This window comes from Lutjanus erythropterus, chromosome 21 (assembly GCF_056507025.1).
Source record: "Lutjanus erythropterus isolate fLutEry1 chromosome 21, fLutEry1.hap2, whole genome shotgun sequence".
NCBI classification, from domain to species: domain Eukaryota; kingdom Metazoa; phylum Chordata; class Actinopteri; order Lutjaniformes; family Lutjanidae; genus Lutjanus; species Lutjanus erythropterus.
The window spans coordinates 30,324,462-30,344,333 of record NC_139337.1 but is presented as its reverse complement, the minus strand read 5'-3'; the positions used below and the strand labels follow the sequence as shown (position 1 = coordinate 30,344,333).

Sequence of the window (19,872 nt, the reverse complement as noted above, 5' to 3'; positions counted from 1 at the left end):
ACTAATATATTTTTGTCTTTGGGGTGAACTGTCCCTTTAATCCTGGTTTGTTTGAACCAGCAGGATGTCAGTGAACATCAGTTTGTTCCAAACAGGCTGAGAGCTGCTGGGTTTTTGCACGTTGTGGTGTGACGGGATCAAACATGATAACAAGCTCTGATTTTAACAACTCAGACTAACATCTTCATTTACTGACCAGGATTCTCTAAAAATCCCAGACTGTTATTTATTTGTCCTCACTGTGATGTTGAATGTGTGTTGTTTTTAAACTCTGAACCGTTCGTGGAGGTTTAAACTCTCATGTCGTCTTAAATGTGAAGTCACACCGGTGTGTGTTTTGTCTAAAGTAGACGTGAGCGTAGAAAATGCAGGTCAGTCCTCCATATCTGAACTCTGCTCTGCTCTTCTTATCACCATAAATTAAGGTCGTACGCAGCACACACACACATGTGAACACACACACACACACACACACACACACACACACACACACACACACACACACACACACACACACACACACATACACATTTAGGGCAGCTCTCCAGGCCTGCCCTCTGGTGGCAGCTGGTGGACTGATGTAGGGCAGCTGTAGCTATATCAGTCTGTCTCCCCTGTGGACACACACACACACACACACACACACACACACACACACACACACACACTTGGTGCAGATAGGTCTACCCTCACCTCAGCCTCCCAGGATTTCCCTCCAAGCTTCAGAGGAAGAAATATTTCCATCTCACACAGACACAATGTTCCTCTCTAAAAACAGATGACCAGAAAAAAACCTGACCCCTCCGTCAGAAACCGACCGTAGGCGTCACATCAGGTGACGTCTGCAGATAACTGAAGCTCAGCGCCGAAATGTGCCGCTGCTTTTATAAATTATTGACTGCAGCTGTGAAGCTCTCACTCAATGGCTCCAACACGTGTAACCATGGAGACCTTTACTACAAAAGACCAACTATTGAGACCACCTTTTCAACTGTCAGCAGCACTTTAATTAAAATTTCCTTTGACTCCGTCGTCTTAGTTTAAAATCCTTTTGATTGAAAAACATTCATCCATTTTCATTTTATTAATAAACACAGCTGTAAATATGCCAGAAGTAGCAGAATTTTATATTTCATCATTAGTTCCTGGACAGACGTCACAGAATATTCCTAAAAAATGTAATGTAAGAAAATAAAAACATAGTTTAGAGTTTTTCTGCTGCCTGATGTTATCACACGTTTGATCTGCAGGTCAAAAGGATGAAGACATCTTGATTAAAACTGACATATAATTTTTCTCTGCAGTGTTTTCAGGTGCAGGTGGGCTGCCCTGCTTTGGCCTGAAACAAACATTACTTCTGCTAAAATTATGAAAATGAACACACTTGATCAAATGAGAATAAAGATTAAAGAGCAGAGGTTTTATTTCACACAGAAAATACCACATATTTAATCAGTGAGGCTGAATTCAGTCAGGATTCCATTATTTCATGTACATTATAATCTAATATACGTGGTTATCTTAGACAGTAAAGAATTAAATCTGTCTTAGACATTTTAATTTTAATCCAACATCTGGATAAACTGACGTCACCGATGCCACGCCCACAGCCGAGCAGTTTGTACTAAATAAAAACTAAATCACACACTTCACTGCATGCTGTGAGTGACTGCGGTCTGATGTGTGTGTGTGTGTGTGTGTGTGTGTGTGTGTGTGTGTCAGGTGGAGGAGCATTATAAGATGAACAGACAGACTTCTCCTGCGTTGCAGCATAAAGTCTCAAACCGGATCTCGGACCCATCGCTGCCGCCACGCTCTGAGTCCTTCAGCAGCGGAGGCATCCAGCAGGCCCGGACCCCGCCCATGCACCGCTCCGTCGAACCACAGGTGTGTATCCTACATTTTTTACATATGTGTGTGTGTGAGAGAGAGTGTGTGTGTGTGACACAAACTTAAATCCCTCAGGGTGCGATCACAACGTGGAGTTTGGTTTCTGTGGTGGAAGTTGTATTTATTAGCAGGACTGATTTTTTTTTTTTTTTGGCATCCAGATTATGTAATCCCATTAAATGTAATCTGATACTCCCCAAGCCTGTTTATTGGTTATCAAATAACAACAAAGACTTAAGTCAGTCGTTATGTTTCATCTCAGGATGCAGCGTCCATAAAATATGAAAATAGTGAAAAATGTCCATCCTAGTTTCTACAGGATGTCTTTAAATGTCACGTTTTGTCTCGTTTCATTTTATTTTAATATTATAATTAAATAATGAGTCTGAAAATAGCATTTTTTGCATGAAAAATTAATTAAGTGATTAATCAAAATATTTAAGTAGTTTAATTCTTCCGTTCTGTTAAAAACACACACAGTCGCTCTTGACGTGTATTTTCAGTGTTTTTAGAGGAAATTCTGCTGTTGTCACCTGGAAAAAGAACCGAACCTCAGGAGCAAAACTCCAGTTTTTGAACATGACTTGCGTGAACGTACCCTGAGGGACACATCTCTCTCCCTCTCCTTCTTCCTCACCTCCTCTCTCTCTCTTTCTCCTCCTCATCACTTCTCCTGCATCATTTCCTTCTCTGCTCTTCCTCCTGACCTGCATCACTCATCCTGATTGCGTTGTGTGAGCCCAAATCCTGATCCTGCTCTTCCTCCTCAAATCCTGCCTGTTTCCTGCTTGTGTGTGTGTGTGTGTGTGTGTGTGTGTGTGTGTGTGTGTGTGTGTGTGTGCGCGCGCAGATGGCCCACCTGGTGCAGGTGAAGAGTCACGGTCTGTCAGGCTCACAGTCTCTGTACGACCCTCACGGCGTGTCCTCTTCCTCCTCGGCGTCGCCCTCCCCCTCCCGGCCTCCCATGCCCCGGCAGAACTCCGACCCCACCTCCGACACCCCTCCTCCCCCGCCCCTCTCCCGCCTGGCACCCCCCCTCGACAAGTTGGACCGCAGCTCCTGGCTGCGGCAGGACGACGACATGCCCCCCAAGGTCTCTGCATGCCACGACCCATGTGTTTTTGTCCCCGTGTGTGTGTGTGTGTGTGTGCATGAGTGTTAACTCTTGTGGCTGGAAGCTTTTCTTTGCCTAAATTCTGTTTTCTTGTCTGTGTGACGTTTAGTGTCTGTGTCTGTCGGGAGTTTCTCCTCATAGCTGATGTTTTTTGTGTCATCTTTTACCGGTGATGTGCTGTTACCTGATCTAAAGGGCCGTGTCCTTAAAAGTGAAAACCCACAGCTGGGAGCACATGAGAGCGCTTTGGTTGCTATGATAAAGAATATCTGCAAAAGTATCTGTTGCAAGTACTTTATTTTGCAGATATTTTGTGTTATCAACAAATACTGAATGTAAAAATGTCAGCAGCAGGTAGAGGAAGAAAGGAAGCCTGAAGAACGTAAGGAGAGAGGACGGACCTGTCGCACAAAAAGTTCCTCGAAACGTTATTTGTCATGTTGATGTTGTGATATTCTGGGGATCTCATCTGCTGCAGACATCAGTGCTCACAGACAGCAGTATTCATTTATCCTCCATTGTTGCTGTTGTTCAGCACTGGTACATGTAGGATGTCAGGGATGTAACTTTACCAAACACTCAACATATGATAATACTACAATAAAAACGTCACATTACAATATTCATCACAAATAAACAAAGAACAATGATGACTTGAAAAAAGCCCTTTATTAAATAATGACTGATTTGTACAGCAATTTTTTTAACAATATGCTTTTTATTGAGCAATTAAATTCCACATACATTCAATTTGTGCATGCAAGGCACATTTTGATGACCATTACAGTTGTGCTTGTCATTAGGAAATTAAATAACTACTACTACTAACTAAAAAGTGATCAGATTGTTTGTGTCGGTGAAACTGCACTAATTTTATCATGTTTCTGTCTCCTGTCTGTGATATGAAACCATTTTAAACTGTCAGTGAGCTTCACTGTCAAACAGGGAGTACCTACTGATAAAGTCTGTGTCTGACGTAAGAACATGTTGGAGGTTCTCCTGATCCAGACGGTTCTGTTGTTTTGTGTCTCAGGTTCCTCAGAGGACGACCTCCATCTCTCCTGCTCTGGTGAGGAAACACTCTCCTGGAAACGGACCTGGCCTCGGACCTCGCGCTGGAGCTCACCTCATACGGGCCAGGTACACACACACACACGCGCGCGCACACACACACACACACACACACACACACACACACACACGGCTCTGATGTGGAGTTGTGGAAACGTAGGTGTGACGTGTTTTATTTTTTTTAAGTTCAGAGCAGGAATTCCAACAGTTTCCTGCATGAATGAGACAGTGCTGTGTTTGTGTTGCCGTAGCAACCCCGACCTGCGGAGGACCGATGTTTCCATGGAGACGCCCCTGAAGAGGACGAGCAGCGGCAGCTCCTCCAGCTCCAGCACCCCGAGCTCGCAGGGAGGCTCCAACGAACGAGGTGCGCACGCCGTCCCTAACCGTTACTTTACATTTATTTAGCAAATAAAAACCTCTGTAGGAACAAACTAGATGTCATCAAACGTTTCCAATTCTGTCCTTAATTTTCCCCCAAATATCTTCACTTTCCAAAAAACTTTTACTTTCCCAAAATGTCTCCTTTCCTGAAAGATTGATATCCTCAACTTTCAAAAATAACTGATTTATCTGCACAATAAAACTGCTGCAGAAACACAGAAACAAAAGAAACAAGAAAATTGTGCAGGTGATACTAAAAAAAAAAATATCCAGGAGACTTATTGAAGGAATGCAAAAGTCATGTGATCCACGAAAGTAAGCAAACAAGCAACTGCAGAATAAGAAACAAATATAAAGTAAGCAACATAAAACAAGAAAAACCATAAAATAAATTAATTGGAAAATGGGGAAAATAATTTCAGAAATTGGAATATACTTTTCAACAATTGTCCCATTTTCCAAAAATGTTTTCAGTTACCTGGAAAATGTCGTCTCTCCTCATCATGTGTGTGTGTTGTTGTGTGTTTAGGTAATTCAGCCATTAAGACTGAGGGCTCGACAGTTTCTTCCCACGAGACCAAAGATGACGGCAGAGAGGTGACACGACCCAGCAGGCCTGCAGTGAGTACACACACACACACACACACACACACACACACACACACACGCACGATGGATCATTAAAGATCACAGACAACCAACTGTGACTCACACACACAAATATGTGTGTATTCAAACACCATGTACAATCAAATATACAGTAGAGCAGTGATGGAACATTCACTCATGTACTGTACTTTTAAGGTACTTGTACAACTGTACTTGATTTCTTTCCATATAATGATAGTTTACTTACTTGAGCTAAACTGGTTCTCCTCTCTGTACGTTCGAGAAGTAACTTTAAAACACATCACTCCTTTCAGCCAGCAGCCAACACGGTCGCGTGTCACTGCTGGATATAGATTGAGAAGCAGGAGTGAGGATAGATCTATTTTTTAACCCCAAAAGTTTGAAACATAATCTCTGAGCTCTCTTCCTGCCAGTAAAGGAGTCGGCATCAGAGCCTCCAGGGTTCCCAGGCTCTCAGCCACTTGGCCCTGTGCCTCAGCTCCGCCCCAGTCATCTCCGCAATACTCAATACTCAGCAAAAATCCCGCGATATACTCAAATTTTTCAAGCTGAGTACTTTTAGTTCCCATGAACCTGCAAATGATGCAAGTTTTGAATGTTTGCATCTTTATGTTAACTTTGTAATCTACTCACATCTACTCACTGTTATAAAACATTTCTGCACAGTTGTATTGGTGCTTCCATCACTGCAGACACACACACACACACACACACACACACACACACACACACACGAGTCTGACAGAGCGACTCTTCTGTCTGAACTAACCACGCTGCTGTTCATTTTCACTCTCTCCTCTCATCCTCTCTTCCATCCCTCCTCTCATCGTCCTTCAGAGCTATAAGAGAGCTGTAGACGAGGTCAGTGACATTTCTCCTCCTTCACCTTTCTCTCCCTGTCTCACCCCATCTCTCACACTTCTCGGTGAAATCTCTCTCTCCTTCCCTGCACCCACCTGTCCACTGTTCACTGAGTCTGCGATTGATCTTTTTCACATCTTGAAAAGTTTGGTTTCTTTAAGTCGATAGCTGTTGCCGTTTCATTATTTTTTTATTTCAGGGAGATCACTATGTTAACACAGTGGGTCATTCGTGCTTGTACTGTAGGGAGACGCCACCGCAGCAATGGCGGCTTGTTTACCCTCGGCAGAGCTAACCAGTCTTCTCACAGATCGGCTCGGTTCAAAACTCCTTGTGGTAGCTGTAAATTTTGTTTTGACGCTATTATTGTGACAAATCTGACCAAATTTACAGGACAGAACAAAACAATTGACACCAACCAGGAAACATGAAATCTCTGCCCCGACGTCGAAAATTTGCTGCTAGATTATTTTTCAAGATTCATAAATGGGCACTGGAAATAACTGCAACATTACCGTCATTCGCAAATCAGTGATTACACCTATTAAAGGGATAGTTCGCCCAAAAATGAAAATTCAGTCAGGTCGGGTTTAGTCTTTTAGTCCACAAAACACGGCCGGAGTTTCACAGGAAGTCAGCAGTGAATGGTGACACAAAACAAAAAAGTGCCACAGACTTCCACCTGCACCCTCACCCATGTCTCCCCTCTGCTCTCTCTGATTGGATGATGGTCTTCAGGGATGAAGCTGTTATCGATGAGTTATCAGTGACTGTAGGAGACATGTCTTCCTCTTCATCTCTCTGTTGTTGATCCACTTTAGATGTCTCTGCTCTCATGTTTCATCTCCACGCTCTCTCTCTCTCTCTCTCTCATTCGATCTCTTCTCTTCTCATCAGGAGGAGTTGGTAAGATAACCCCGCCCCCCTCCTCCCCTTCCCCGCTCCCCCCACTTCCTGTCTCTTATCCTCTCACATGCTCAGCCCCTTTTTTCCTGCACACAGTGAGATGCCACAGAAGCTGAGTTTAAAGGCACGAATCCCAAGAACTTTAACCTTTGGCCCTCCTGCACGGAGAAATGATGGATCTGTATTCTGACCTTCCTCTTCCTCCTCCTCTTCCTCCTGCACTGTCCTGCTGCTCGCTGCCCTCCCCACAGAGAAAACTCAGTAATATGGCTGGAACAGAAATGAACCTTACTAACAGCTTGCAGTTGCATTGTGCCACAAATAGTAAGTCAGGAACCCCCACATAATAAAGGCCTTATTCAATATATCACTTATATACACATTTAAGATTTTTAGGTCAACTCTTAGATTATTCCAGACACACCTCCATCCTTCTAAAGTTGATTCTATTTCAAATTTTCCTTTCATTGCACAAATTTTGGAGCTTTAATTAGCTCCATAAGTGCAGTCAGGCGTGGAGTGGCCGGTTGGACGGATTGCTTCTTCCATTTAGATTTTAATCAAAAACATGCTTCCAGACAGGACAAAAGCAGCCTGAGAGCTCTGGATCTGACCTGCTGAAACCTGAATGGCTCTTTTATGGTTCTGTCTCTGCAGAGCGCACCGTGGCGAGACAATAAACTGTCTGACAGCATCAGCTGCAATTGTACTATAATGTAAATTGCTTTCAAAAGTAAATTACTTTTTCCTAATCAACACTTTACTCAGCTAATTAAACACTTTGTGTGCTGTGAGATATTGATCAAAATTTTAATGAAATGTCAGTCTTATATCCCACCAGAGAGTTGGGATCTCAGAGTAACACATCCTTCAACCAGCTCTTTTTTACAGCAGAGACAAAATTAGATATTTATACTGTAAATAGCTTCCAAACGTAGATACATCTATGTAATGAATACATTTCCCTGATGTTAAAGGGACAATTCAGACTCAATTCAGACTGCAGTTTGGCAGGAAAGTATATTTTAGACACCTGAAAAAAAATCAGTATAACCGTACACTCTATTTAGAATATTTTCACCACTTTACCTTGCTGTCACATAGTCTTTAACAACCTTAAACTGCTGTTTTAAAAGCCAAATATCACTCTGTCCAAAGCAACCAGACTCCATTGACAAAATCAGTAATTTTACCTCACAGGATGTAGGAGTTGCTGGTCTGCTGCTGCCTCGATGTGTTGGATTGTTTGTGTTTTTGTGTGGCTTCTGTTTTAAAAAGTTAGTTTGGGTTCACTAAAGTCACACAATAACACAAACAAACTTACCAATCAAGGCAGCAGTAGACCAGCAACCCCCTGTGTTTTCTGACGTAAAGCAAGTGATTTTCTCTATGGAGTTTGGTTTGTTTGGAGAAAGTGATATTTGGCTTTTATAAAGACTTTTTCCTAAAATACATTTGCTGCTGACCCTGCAGATTTCTGCAGAAGAAACCAATGCAAAACTTTACAGGTCTTTATAAATAAAACCTGTAATGACACCTGTATTGTAGAAAAAACAGTCACGTATATTTACTGCATGAATGCAAGTAACACAAACATTTAAAATCATGTCACCTGTGGTCATTAGAGATCACTCCTCCCAACTGACTCAGAGTGAAAATCCTCTCCACCACTTTGAACTTTTCCTCACACAGTAAAACCAAAAACCATCAGCCTCGGTTTGTGACACCGGTGGTTTGTCTTTTTTGTCCTCCAGGACCTGACGGCTCTGGCCAAAGAGCTGAGAGAGCTGCGACAGGGGGAGGAGACCAGCCGCCCGCCTGTCAAAGTGACCGACTACTCGTCGTCCAGTGAGGACTCTCACAGCAGCGAGGATGAGGAGGGAGAGGGCGGAGCTAATGACGGGACAGTGGCTGTCAGTGATATACCGCGCATCATGTGAGTATATTCTTCTCACCCTGTTTAAAAGGACAAGGACATGATCCCTCACTGGCTTCCCACACTCATACACATACACTCAGGGCCACTTTATTAGGAACACCTGTACAGCGTAATGTGATCTTCCGCTTAAACCATCTTTCAGCTCTGCTATAACATTTTTATGACGTCACATTAGTAACTGAAACTTAGAATGAATGTCACACACAGTTTTCTTATTCTTCCTACTGATGCCTCAAATCTTATTGTCTGTATCCACTTTTGTTTTCTTAAATGTTCAGTTTCAGTTCAACCGCTTATAAACACTTCTGGTTCTGATTCTTCACCGTTTTGGTCGTGTATCTCACCATTCTTTAGTTTAGAAAACCTTTCTTCAAACATTTTGCGTCATGTAAGAAGCCTCTTGGATAATAATGTAAGGACCAAGAGAAAGATATTTAAACAATTATTGCATAAAAACTGAATAAAGTTCAAATTTTGGCTCCTCTCTTTCAGGCCAGCTGCAAGTCAAGGCACCAACGAGTCCTTTGGCATGATGGGAGGTCACAACGACGCCCACGATGACTCGTATGGGAACAGCTCCCAGGACAGCACCCTGATGATGCGTGAGGTGAGTTCTGACCTCTGACCTCTGGAGACTGAAGCCTCGCTGACTCCACACAAACTGACGCTCATTCACCAGCTCTGCATGCCTGCCTGTTTCCTGGTTTTGTTCTGGGTTTGTGTGTGAGAGTGAATAACACACAGTGAGCGTGGAGGGTCGGTGTGTGTTTAGAGTTATACTTTTTAAAATACACTCAAAGTAAGCCTAAAATCTGAGTATATCTCTTTCAATTTCCACTTTTATCTTGATAAAACTTCAGTCTGACTGGGTAAAGTTTCTGGACTTCAGGCTGATGTTGGTTGGATGTTAGGAGTTGTTGTAGCATTTCTCCAAAACTCTGCAACTCACACCAACACACAACAGGCTAGAGGAAAAATACGTATTTTTGATTTTGGGGTGAAAAATTGATAAGCTTTTCCACCCAAACATGAAACATATGTACACACTGAATACACATTTAAGGAGTTTTGTTAGAATTAAAATGTTTTAACAGCTCAAAATACCAAAAAATAAACAGAATATACTGACTTTAGGCCGCTTTAATGCAGAACAGAACAGCCTCACTGCTGGCTTGCAAAAAGATACTGGTGTCAGTAGACTGTTAGTGTGTGTGTGCTCTATGTTGTGTGTGTGTGTGTGTATGAAATACAGATGTGATAACGTGTGAAGAAGTATTTTCTCCAGTTGAAAGCCTCCCACCCGCCCCTGTCGTCACACCGGCACACAGCAGCGTTCAGCTTCCTCCCCTCCGTCACCTGACCTGTCAGTCACAGCCTCGCTGCACAGTAGCCCGCCCCTCTTTCTCTTTTTCCAGAAACATAGGGAACGGAGGCGGAGCTCTGCTGCCAGCAACGGTTTCCCCGGCAACGCTAATCTGTTCCCTGGCAACGCCAATCTCCCCGATTTGGTGCAACAAAGCACCTCCCCCCTGGTCTCCCCTGGTGACGCCTCTGGGGCCCAAGTAGGTGGAGCAGCACCCGACTGTTGGCCCCTGAAACCCCCCATCCCCCCACACCTGATCCTGACAGAGCAGCACCCTGTGACCCGTTCACCCTGATCACCCCGTCACACCCCGTCACACCCCACCTGCACACGAACCTGCCACCAACCAGCTGTTTGCTCCTTTATCAGGGTGGGAAATTACCAGCAGCCACCAAACAAACACCAGCTAACTGAAACTAACATCTTTCTATCCTGACAACTAAAACATATTATGATATATAAAATATATATTTAGTGAGTTTTGGGGTCAAAATAGGGGCAGTAATTGCGCTTAAAAAAAAAGTTACATAGCGCTTTACTAAAACACAAGAGAAATTATAGATAAAAATTCATATGGAAGTGCAGTTTTAATGACAAGCAAAGAATTTGTCATTAAAAACATTAAAAACAAACAACAGAGGAATAATCGCTTCTGAAAAAGAGAGATTTCAAAGAAGAAACAGAGCTAGTCTGTCTGATCTCCTCCTGTACTATATGTAATATATTAAAGGGACAGTTCAGCATTTTTTGAAGTGTGGTTCTATGAGGTTAGGGTTTGGCAAGTATAAGCGTACGCTATATTAAGAATATTTTCGCAACTTTACCTTGTTGTCAGACAGACTTTTCTGACAGGAATTATGCTGTTTCACTACTCATTAATCACTAAAACAATTAATAAAGTATGGTAATGTTATCATTACCATTTATCATCCAGTTGAAGAGTCATTTTGCTGCTCGGCAGAGCTGCGTCTGGTTTTTACCTCAGCGCATCACAAAGGAACAGGGTTTGTAGGAAATGAGATTCTCAGCATGAAAATCAGAGATGACAACATGTGGCACCTTTAATTTCCTGCCCTGTTCTACTTAGATCTGTCCTGCTTTGGCTCCAGTGTTTTCCCCGCAGATGGAACAAACTGGATTTCTTCCCTCCCTGCTCCACTCGTTTGAGCCCCGCTCTTTCTCCCTCCCCCTCGCTCCGTTTTCCAGCCTCTGATCCAGAAAGTGTCCTCCGCCCTCAGCGCATGATGCGGAGAACTGACAGAATAAAGGAAACACTGAGAGCTGAGTGAAAGTGTCGGTCCCGATGGATGTGGAATAATGTGAGATGAAGCCAAAGAGAGTTTCTCAAGACATGAGAAGTCAATAAAGAAACAGAGAGCTGTTGGATGTCATGCAGAACAAAGAGCGTTCAGATGTTTTCATGACTCACCGTGACCACAAAGCCTTCACTGAACACACTGTGTTTCCTTTATTTTAACAGTCATCTGTTTCATTCCCAAATCTAACAAACCATCAGACGAACATGTGACTGACTGTTTCCTGTGTGTCTGTGATCTGCAGTACGGGGGAAGTGGCGGAGGCTCCAAGGCTTCCTTCACGCCGTTCGTTGATCCGAGGGTGTACGGGACGTCCCCGACCGACGACGATGACAACATCTCTGCCTCAGGTGCGTTTCCTCTCTGAGCGTGACATCACTGGGTTGTACCTGGTGGCTGGGACCCTTAAAAGGGGTCACAAGACAAAAGTCCGTTGCTCCAAAGACCCATTGCTCTGAAGAGACACCCTCTCCCTGCAGTTGTCAGTTCAGTGATCGGTCCTTTCCATGGTGCCTCTTACTAGTCTCTCTCCAGCCTCACACACCTTAAAACTATATTCCAAGTGATTTTTATGTTTTCCAGTTAAAATAAGAATAACAATGTAAGAATTATCATTACTGTAATATGGCAAATCATATCAAAATTGCAATATCAGGCAAAATAAAAATAAAAAATCTGAATTATTCAGCCATACCACAGATAAAAATGAGGTCATCTATATTAAAGAAGTTAAAGCACTCATAACACTTTGGGTACAGTGAGTAAAATCATCAGATAATGTGTTTTTTTTTCTGCTGTGCTGCAGCGATGTTTGCTGACGAGCTGCTGAAACAGGAGCAGGAGCAGGCGAGGCTCAACGAGGCCAGGAAGATCTCCGTGGTCAACGTCAACCCGACCAATATCAGACCACACAGCGACACGCCTGAGATCCGCAAGTACAAGAAACGCTTCAACTCTGAGATCCTCTGTGCAGCTCTATGGGGTGAGACAGTCAACGAAACTCCTTCACAACAATAACATGAATCGTGTGCGACTACACGGGCAGTAAAACCAGACATTTGTGTGTCTGTGCAGGCGTGAATCTGCTGGTGGGGACGGAGAACGGCCTGATGCTGCTGGATCGAAGCGGTCAAGGCAAAGTTTACAATCTGATCAATCGACGGCGCTTCCAACAGATGGACGTCCTGGAGGGACTCAACGTCCTGGTCACCATATCAGGTGGGTATGACTCTCAAAACCCTGCGCCCCGATTACAGGGACAGCAAACACAGAGGGCTGGTGATGGCTGGTGATAATACCAGCATCATCTGTCAGCATCTAAAATCTTCTTTTACCTCAAGACTGTGGTCTTAAGACCTGCAAGGGGTCAGTACTTTGGATAGAAATGCAGCTTTTGAGTGTGGCACGTCCTAACATCGATAAAACCCAATTTTAGCATAAACCAGCCATATCGCTCCCTGGAGAAGACTGCAAGAGGCAGCTGAATTCTCCAAACCTCGGTTTTCCTCAGCTGTCTTTGTTGATCTCTCATTCCAGTCTTTCTTATTGTTTGGTCACCAGTGTTTCCTGTTTCCCTTGGTTACAATTGTCTCTTTAATTTTCAAGTCCCTGCTGTTTGAGAGTACAAATAGAAAACAAAACAAGACGTTGAACATGACGGAGGTGCCTCTATTTTTGTCAGATCTTTGTGTTGCTGCCTTCACAATAAAAGCCTTCACTGATAACATTTGAATGTCTGAGATTCAGGTGATGACAACAAAGAAACGCAGCTCACATCAGACGAGTGTCGCCGATGCCTGAAATGTAAAACCTGCACATAAAAACATCCCTGCACATGGATATTATTTTTCTGACTTATTTTTCTTCTTATTTTCTTTCGTAACCAGGGAAGAAGAACAAGCTGCGTGTTTACTACCTGTCCTGGCTGAGGAACAGGATATTACACAACGACCCTGAAGTGGAGAAGAAACAGGGTTGGATCACCGTTGGGGAGCTGGAGGGCTGCGTGCACTACAAAGTCGGTACGAAAACTCAGCTTCCTGTGCTGTGAGGACACGAACCTGTTAACACACCACGTTATGGGGACGCACTTGCAATATGGAGACCTGGGGGGGGTTGAGGTTCGGATCGGGCATTAAGCTTTGATTTCCTCTTAAAATAAACTATTATTGAATTGAAAGTTTACAAAGCAACAAGGGCACGCATTAGGAGTGAGGAAAAATCAATTCTGTTAAGTATTGTGATCAATTTTTAAAAGCCTGAGTTGTGTGTGCTAAATTAACCACTGCTTGGTCTGTTAGCTTGATGCTAATGCATAAAGGGAAATACCATTAACCTGCTAACGGAAATTAGCATCACACTCGTGGGAATATTATTAAACGGTTAATTTTGCTTCCTAATGGGTTTTTAAAAAATGCAATTTTCTATTACATTTATTATTGTTATACCATTTTTATTCCTTCTGTTGATTATGTTTTATTTACCAGGGGTTTTGAAAGGACACTTTTAATTTCATATGTGTATTTTCTTATGGCACTGGCTTGCAGGAACAGATTGGAGTTTACTTCAAAAAGTATTTATTTGCCACTTTTATGTGCAGTTGATGCATCAAGAACTGACATGTGATGTGCATTGTTTTTGGAACTATAAATCATCAAAAACAAACAACTTGCAATAAATTGAAATTTTGAATTGCAATGCACATTGAATCTGCACCCCAGTGTTGTGATAGTATCGAATTAGGAGATGTGCTTATCATCCCAGCCCAGTATATGTGCTTTTTAACCGCAGTTTAAGCAGAGTTTGATATATATCACTATATTATTGCTACATATCTGACTGTTTTCACGCTGCTCTGCTCTGCTCCTGCAGTGAAGTATGAGAGGATTAAGTTTTTGGTGATTGCTCTGAAGAACTCGGTGGAGATCTACGCCTGGGCGCCTAAACCTTACCACAAGTTCATGGCCTTCAAGGTAAGATGTGTCAGAATGTGCTTCAGGTGTTTTTGAGAATATCAGAGTTAAAAAAGACAGAAGCAGATCAGCAGTATTATGTTGACTTATTTTTATTAATTCATTCTTTATATATAGAGGAGACAGACTTAGGGAGATACAGGATTTCTTTTCATGAAAGGGGCCTGGCAAAGAAAAAACAATGTCAGACAAGAAAATGTATACTTGATTCTGCAAAATTCTTAAAAGAAGTGAATTGGGTTTGGAAACACGTTGACAGAACCTCTCCATGCTGTAGATTTTTTGAGACTTTCAGGACTAAATAATGGACAAACAACACTTCATAAGATGGGGATTTTTGCAGAGAAACTAAGACATTGCCTCCATTATGAGCACTTTTCCTTTTGATACTTGAGTGTATGACTTTTACCTGTAAAAAAAGTGTTTTTAAATTGTCTTATTATAACTTTTACTTTTTTGAAATTTGAATACTTTGCCTGTCCACCTTTTGGTCTGTAGAAAATACTAATTTGTTGGCAGTAATTTACCTTGTATTAAGTGGTTGTGTAATTATTTGCAGACTGAAATAAATTTTAATTCTCTGTAGATTTGACTGATGTTTGAATCATAAATGGCCCACTGGTGATTCATTTACTTTTATTTTTTGTGGTTTCTGTGGATGTACAGTATGTTGGTTTAAGTTGCATTTAGCCAGTTTTAACTAGTTTTTCTTTGTTGATCGTGACTCAGGTATTTAATCAGTCCCTCTCTCTTCTTCTGTGTCTGTCAGTCGTTCACTGACCTGCAGCATCGCCCCCAGCTGGTGGACCTGACTGTGGAGGAGGGACAGAGGTTAAAGGTCATCTACGGCTCCAGTGTTGGCTTCCATGTCATCGACGTGGACTCTGGAAACCCCTACGACATCTACATCCCCTCACATGTTAGTCTGTGTGTGTGTGTGTTTCTGTGTGTGTGTAACATTAATTGCATTTTCATGTTTACAAACTGTGTATTTTAATGAATGACAGAGTGAGAGAATGAGAGACTGAGTGAATGAGCGTGTTAGTGTGTGAAAACATGAACTAATGAACGTGTGACTGATCGCAAAAGAGAGCAAATGATAGAGTCAACTTATCAATCTGTAATAGTGCATGTGAATGAATGAATGAATGAAGGTTAATGAGTAAATCAGTGAACAAGAATTCACAGATTTATTCATCCAAGTAACAAGTGAGTTTTTAAATACACGAATGAGTGAGTGAACAGGGGAACAGCTTAGTAAATGAGAGAGTGAATAATGAGTTAGTGAGTAAGTGGGCCAATTAAGTAATTGAATGAAGAGTTTAGTTTGCAAGTGAGTGAATACATAAATGAGTGACTAAATGAAGGAATACTTGTGTTAATAAATGAATGAATGAGTTACTGAGTGAGTGAATGAATAATTAATGAGTCAGTAAGTCGATTAACGAGTGAATGAATGAATGAGTGAGTGGTGGAGTGGGTGAATCAGCGTCCTCCTCTAACCCTGGTCTGGTTACAGTAAGAGATGGACGGGGGAAGGAGACGGTAACCACGGCAACCGCCTCACATTGCTTTTGGCAGTCATGAATCACGCTGTGCTCATGTCTGTTTCCATGGCGATTGCGTGGCTGAGGAGCGGGAGACTCCATTGTTGCAGCAGTTTCTTCTCTCTCAGGGTGGGGAAGGGGAGTTTGGAGGGGGCAGTGGGGGGCAGTGGTCCAGACCTCACCCCCCACCCTCTCCTGTAGGCTCACGGCAGCTCCTAATCCCCTGCCCCCACCCCCTCCAACCCCCCCTCCCTCCCGTGTGTCGCCCCGGCAGATTCAGGGTCAGGTGACCCCGCACGCCATTGTGGTGCTGCCCAAGACGGACGGCATGGAGATGCTGCTGTGCTACGAGGACGAGGGCGTCTACGTCAACACCTACGGACGCATCACCAAAGACGTGGTGCTGCAGTGGGGCGAGATGCCCACCTCCGTCGGTACGTCAACCAATCAGCTCGCTTCTCCCTGACCCCTGACCTCTGACCTCTATAAGCGGTGTCAGCAGATCATCTTTCACCCTCACTACTATCTACCACTCCTCTTCCGTTCAAAGCAACACTCCTCTATCTCCTCCTGCCTTTTGCTTTCAGTCACACCTTTAAATAAGAAGCCCAGACTGGAGTCTCACCTGTTTCATTCACTCATTAAAGGGATACTACGCAATTTTTTTGGGTTGAAATCTGTCAGGTTAAGTGATGAAAACATACAGCGCACAGCACAGAACCAAAATCATCCTTGTCAAACTGACAGCTCCATTTCCTTATGCTAAGATTTGACTGTTTGTTCCTTTTTTATTCAGTGTCACACTGCACCCCTACGTATGAGCATCGTGATTTATCTGTGCTCCATGCTGCGTTGGGAATTTATACCTGAACTACATGCAGGAGGCACACTTCTAACTTCTTCTAACCGTGTGGAAATCTCATTATGCTGACTGTACAAGAAGGCCCAAATAATGAAGAATTTGTTGTAGACAGTGTTTCACAAAGTTTATGAAGTTTCTCCTCATTCAGCAACTCTCAAAATAGCATCTGCTGAGAGCCCAAGCACGTAATTTGTGTTACAGTGAGCCAAATGATGTGCTGTGTTCAGGGTGTCGGTCGAGTAAGCGGTCCTTCAGCGTGGCCCAGGACACATTGCGTTCACACTGCTTAGAGAACACGGTCAGATGCTGTCCAGACCACCTCCGAATGTGGTCTGAGAAATCGGGTCTCGGTGTGTCTTGCGGGCGTTCACACCTTTACCTTAGAGCTGCCCGCTTGTGATTGGATCAGCCACAACACATGTGAATACCAGATATAAACAGGACCTACGTTGAATGATATTACTTGATAACAACCAGGCAGGGATCAGCTCACAGTTTATGGAATACTTGAAAGTCTAAAGTTGGGTCTCAATTTGCTGTCTCACATCGAGGATGGCCATCGTGTCCTTACCGGAAATGCTAATCGCTGCTTCTTCTTCTTGGTGGGACGAACTGAAGCCAGGTGGTATTTGCCCTCTATTTCTCGGGAGGTTAAAAACATGCCATAATCTCAGGCCCTCCCGCCTCCTGCTGGCTGAAAACACACCACTATGTTTATTTATATTTGATTCGCTGGATCAAATCTTTCCAAACTTAACTACATAAACATATCAGTGACTTCAAGTGATAGTTACTGATAAAAATACTTGCATCACTAATATCTTTATAAGTCGGTGTCCTCTGTGGCCCCTGCAGCCACTGTGGCTGCTTCCCGGGCCGCCATGTTCACAGGTTTGGTAGCTCCGCCTCTTCTGCCGCATAGACAAGATGGCGACCGTGTTGACAGCGTTCCACAGTCAACTTTTTGTCCATACAGCATCCAGGTGCTCGTAGTGCACTTTGTTTTGCTGTAATTGTCGACGTGAACACACTCAAAACAGGAAGTGTAAGTAAAGAAGGCGGCGAGTTGAGACACAGCTCAAATAATGAAATGTCAGCCAGTATTAATTCTTTAATATGGTTGTTCCAATACTAATATAATATATTTTTGATTTTTGGCTATTTAATAATTGCGACTAAGATATGTCTACAGCCAAACTCACTGCTGTAATTCTCATTATAAGGAAAACCAAACTGTTAGAATCAACTGGACAAAGAGAAGGGATGGTTTTGGTGTCAGTGTTCTCATCATTTAACAGGCGAGTTGACCGAAGAATAACAACCCAAAAACTGAATGTATCTCTTTAATGTCAAGTGTTGAACATCCATGTACTGCATGAGTTGACAACAACACGTCTCACAGAGCATTACCTCTCCCCTCTACCCCACCACGATCTCCATATAGACACACACTCCTTTTTTTATATACAGTATAACTTTGCGTTTTTGTTTCCTATGCACTGGGGGGAAATGCTTGTGCGTTGTTTGTCTTCTGTGTTGAGTTCTGTCCTCTTGTTCTGTGTGACTGTTAACTGTTGAAATATTTCAAAAAGGAGTTTCTCATCCATTCTTACTTTCATCCTTGATTGCGTGAACTCTAAAACAGCTGAAACCAAAGTCAGATCAAAGATTTGCCTGAGATCATAGCAGAGTGTAGTGCATCTAAATCAGTCTATTATTTATTAGTACACTCAGTCAGACCACATGAAGAAGAAACTCGAGCATATCAAGGATGGATCTTGGATCTTATGATCCGAGTCGATCAGAGTCTCTGTGTTTTTCCATGCGGCCTTCACTCTCTGATTCTCAGATGTCGGTGTACAGTATCCTGATTGATTAAACATGTATGTTTCGACTGACTGCGTCTGTGTCCTGCAGCACTGCTGATCGTATGTGTTCTCTGTGTGGACATCATCTCCTGTTAACATGTTTTGTGTGTATTTTACTGTCAGACCAGAGTTTCTCACAGCCAAGCCCGGCCTCAGCCCCCGCCCAGACAAAACATTAAACCTGCATCATCGCCGTCGTCGTCGTGTTTTATTCCGCACCGTGAAGCACCTGGTCAGTCCTCTTTCTCACCAAAAAAACTGGACTTTATTTCTGTGTTTGCAGAGGGCAGACGTCCGATGACCATTTGCCACAGTTAAGTCGTTGCTTGGCAAGGTATTGTTATTTGCATTTCTGTGCTTACCAGCCATATAGCGCCAAAACAAGATGGCCTCCACCACTGGTTTTCATCGAGCTGAACTGACCCTTCCTAAGTCCCGCCCCTTTTTGCTCTGTGCTCTGCTAACAGTTGAGCCATATTTTACCGAGCAGAACCTCACCTTTCTCCTTTTCTCTGGTTAGATATATGCTAATTTTCCAACTGGCCATCGTCAGCCCAGCAACTAGTGATTGGCGATATTGCTGTGGGACCTGTAGAAGAAACATATATCCTAGTCACATGTTAAGTAAGCTAATGTTAGCAGAATGCAAGCTAACTAGCTTGCAAACTATTAGATTTACTAGCTAACTAGTGTGGAGGTTTCACTGCCTTGTGATTGTCTGTGGATTTCTAAATGCAGAATAGCTTTTTGAACAGTGGGATGAACTGCCGCTAACAAACCTGCGACCATTACATTTTTTTCAAGGACACGCCTTACCGGACACGACGCTGTCCACCTGCTCCCTCATCCTGGTAGACACGACTCCTACATGTCACCGCCCCATAAGACGAGCTGCCCTAAAGACTTTGGATTGGTTCTGCAGTGCACTTGTTTGTTTTTTTTTTAACTCTGCAGTTGTTTCACCAAGTTTTAACAATGAAAGCTGAAAGATTGACTGAATGAAGCGTTTAGAAACTGACCTGTGAGTTGATCCTAACATTAGCTATCAGATGCATTTAGCTAGCCAATGATTGATGTGGATTACCTGGCTCGTTAGCTAGCATTTTTTGACAGCTAAGTAGCTAGCTAATGAATGATGCAGATTAACCA

At 43.0% G+C, this 19,872-nt stretch overlaps 1 protein-coding gene across 10 annotated transcripts in view; it reads left to right on the top strand.

Moving 5' to 3' along the window:
- tnikb (TRAF2 and NCK interacting kinase b) overlaps positions 1-19,872 on the top strand; it is a 55,977-nt gene that overhangs the window by 34,301 nt on the left and 1,804 nt on the right. For 4 of the 10 annotated variants that reach the window (XM_084747745.1, XM_084747743.1, XM_084747751.1 and 1 more), the window contains 15 exons: positions 1,723-1,887; positions 2,741-2,983; positions 4,038-4,144; positions 4,327-4,442; positions 4,989-5,080; positions 8,611-8,792; positions 9,288-9,402; positions 10,211-10,357; positions 11,719-11,824; positions 12,280-12,456; positions 12,549-12,692; positions 13,361-13,495; positions 14,346-14,446; positions 15,216-15,365; positions 16,268-16,427. In XM_084747745.1, the coding sequence (XP_084603871.1) occupies positions 1,723-1,887; positions 2,741-2,983; positions 4,038-4,144; positions 4,327-4,442; positions 4,989-5,080; positions 8,611-8,792; positions 9,288-9,402; positions 10,211-10,357; positions 11,719-11,824; positions 12,280-12,456; positions 12,549-12,692; positions 13,361-13,495; positions 14,346-14,446; positions 15,216-15,365; positions 16,268-16,427 (2,140 nt within the window). The remainder of the gene's footprint in view (positions 1-1,722; positions 1,888-2,740; positions 2,984-4,037; positions 4,145-4,326; positions 4,443-4,988; positions 5,081-8,610; positions 8,793-9,287; positions 9,403-10,210; positions 10,358-11,718; positions 11,825-12,279; positions 12,457-12,548; positions 12,693-13,360; positions 13,496-14,345; positions 14,447-15,215; positions 15,366-16,267; positions 16,428-19,872) is intronic. The other 6 variants (XM_084747744.1, XM_084747750.1, XM_084747748.1 and 3 more) reach the window with 4 other exon arrangements.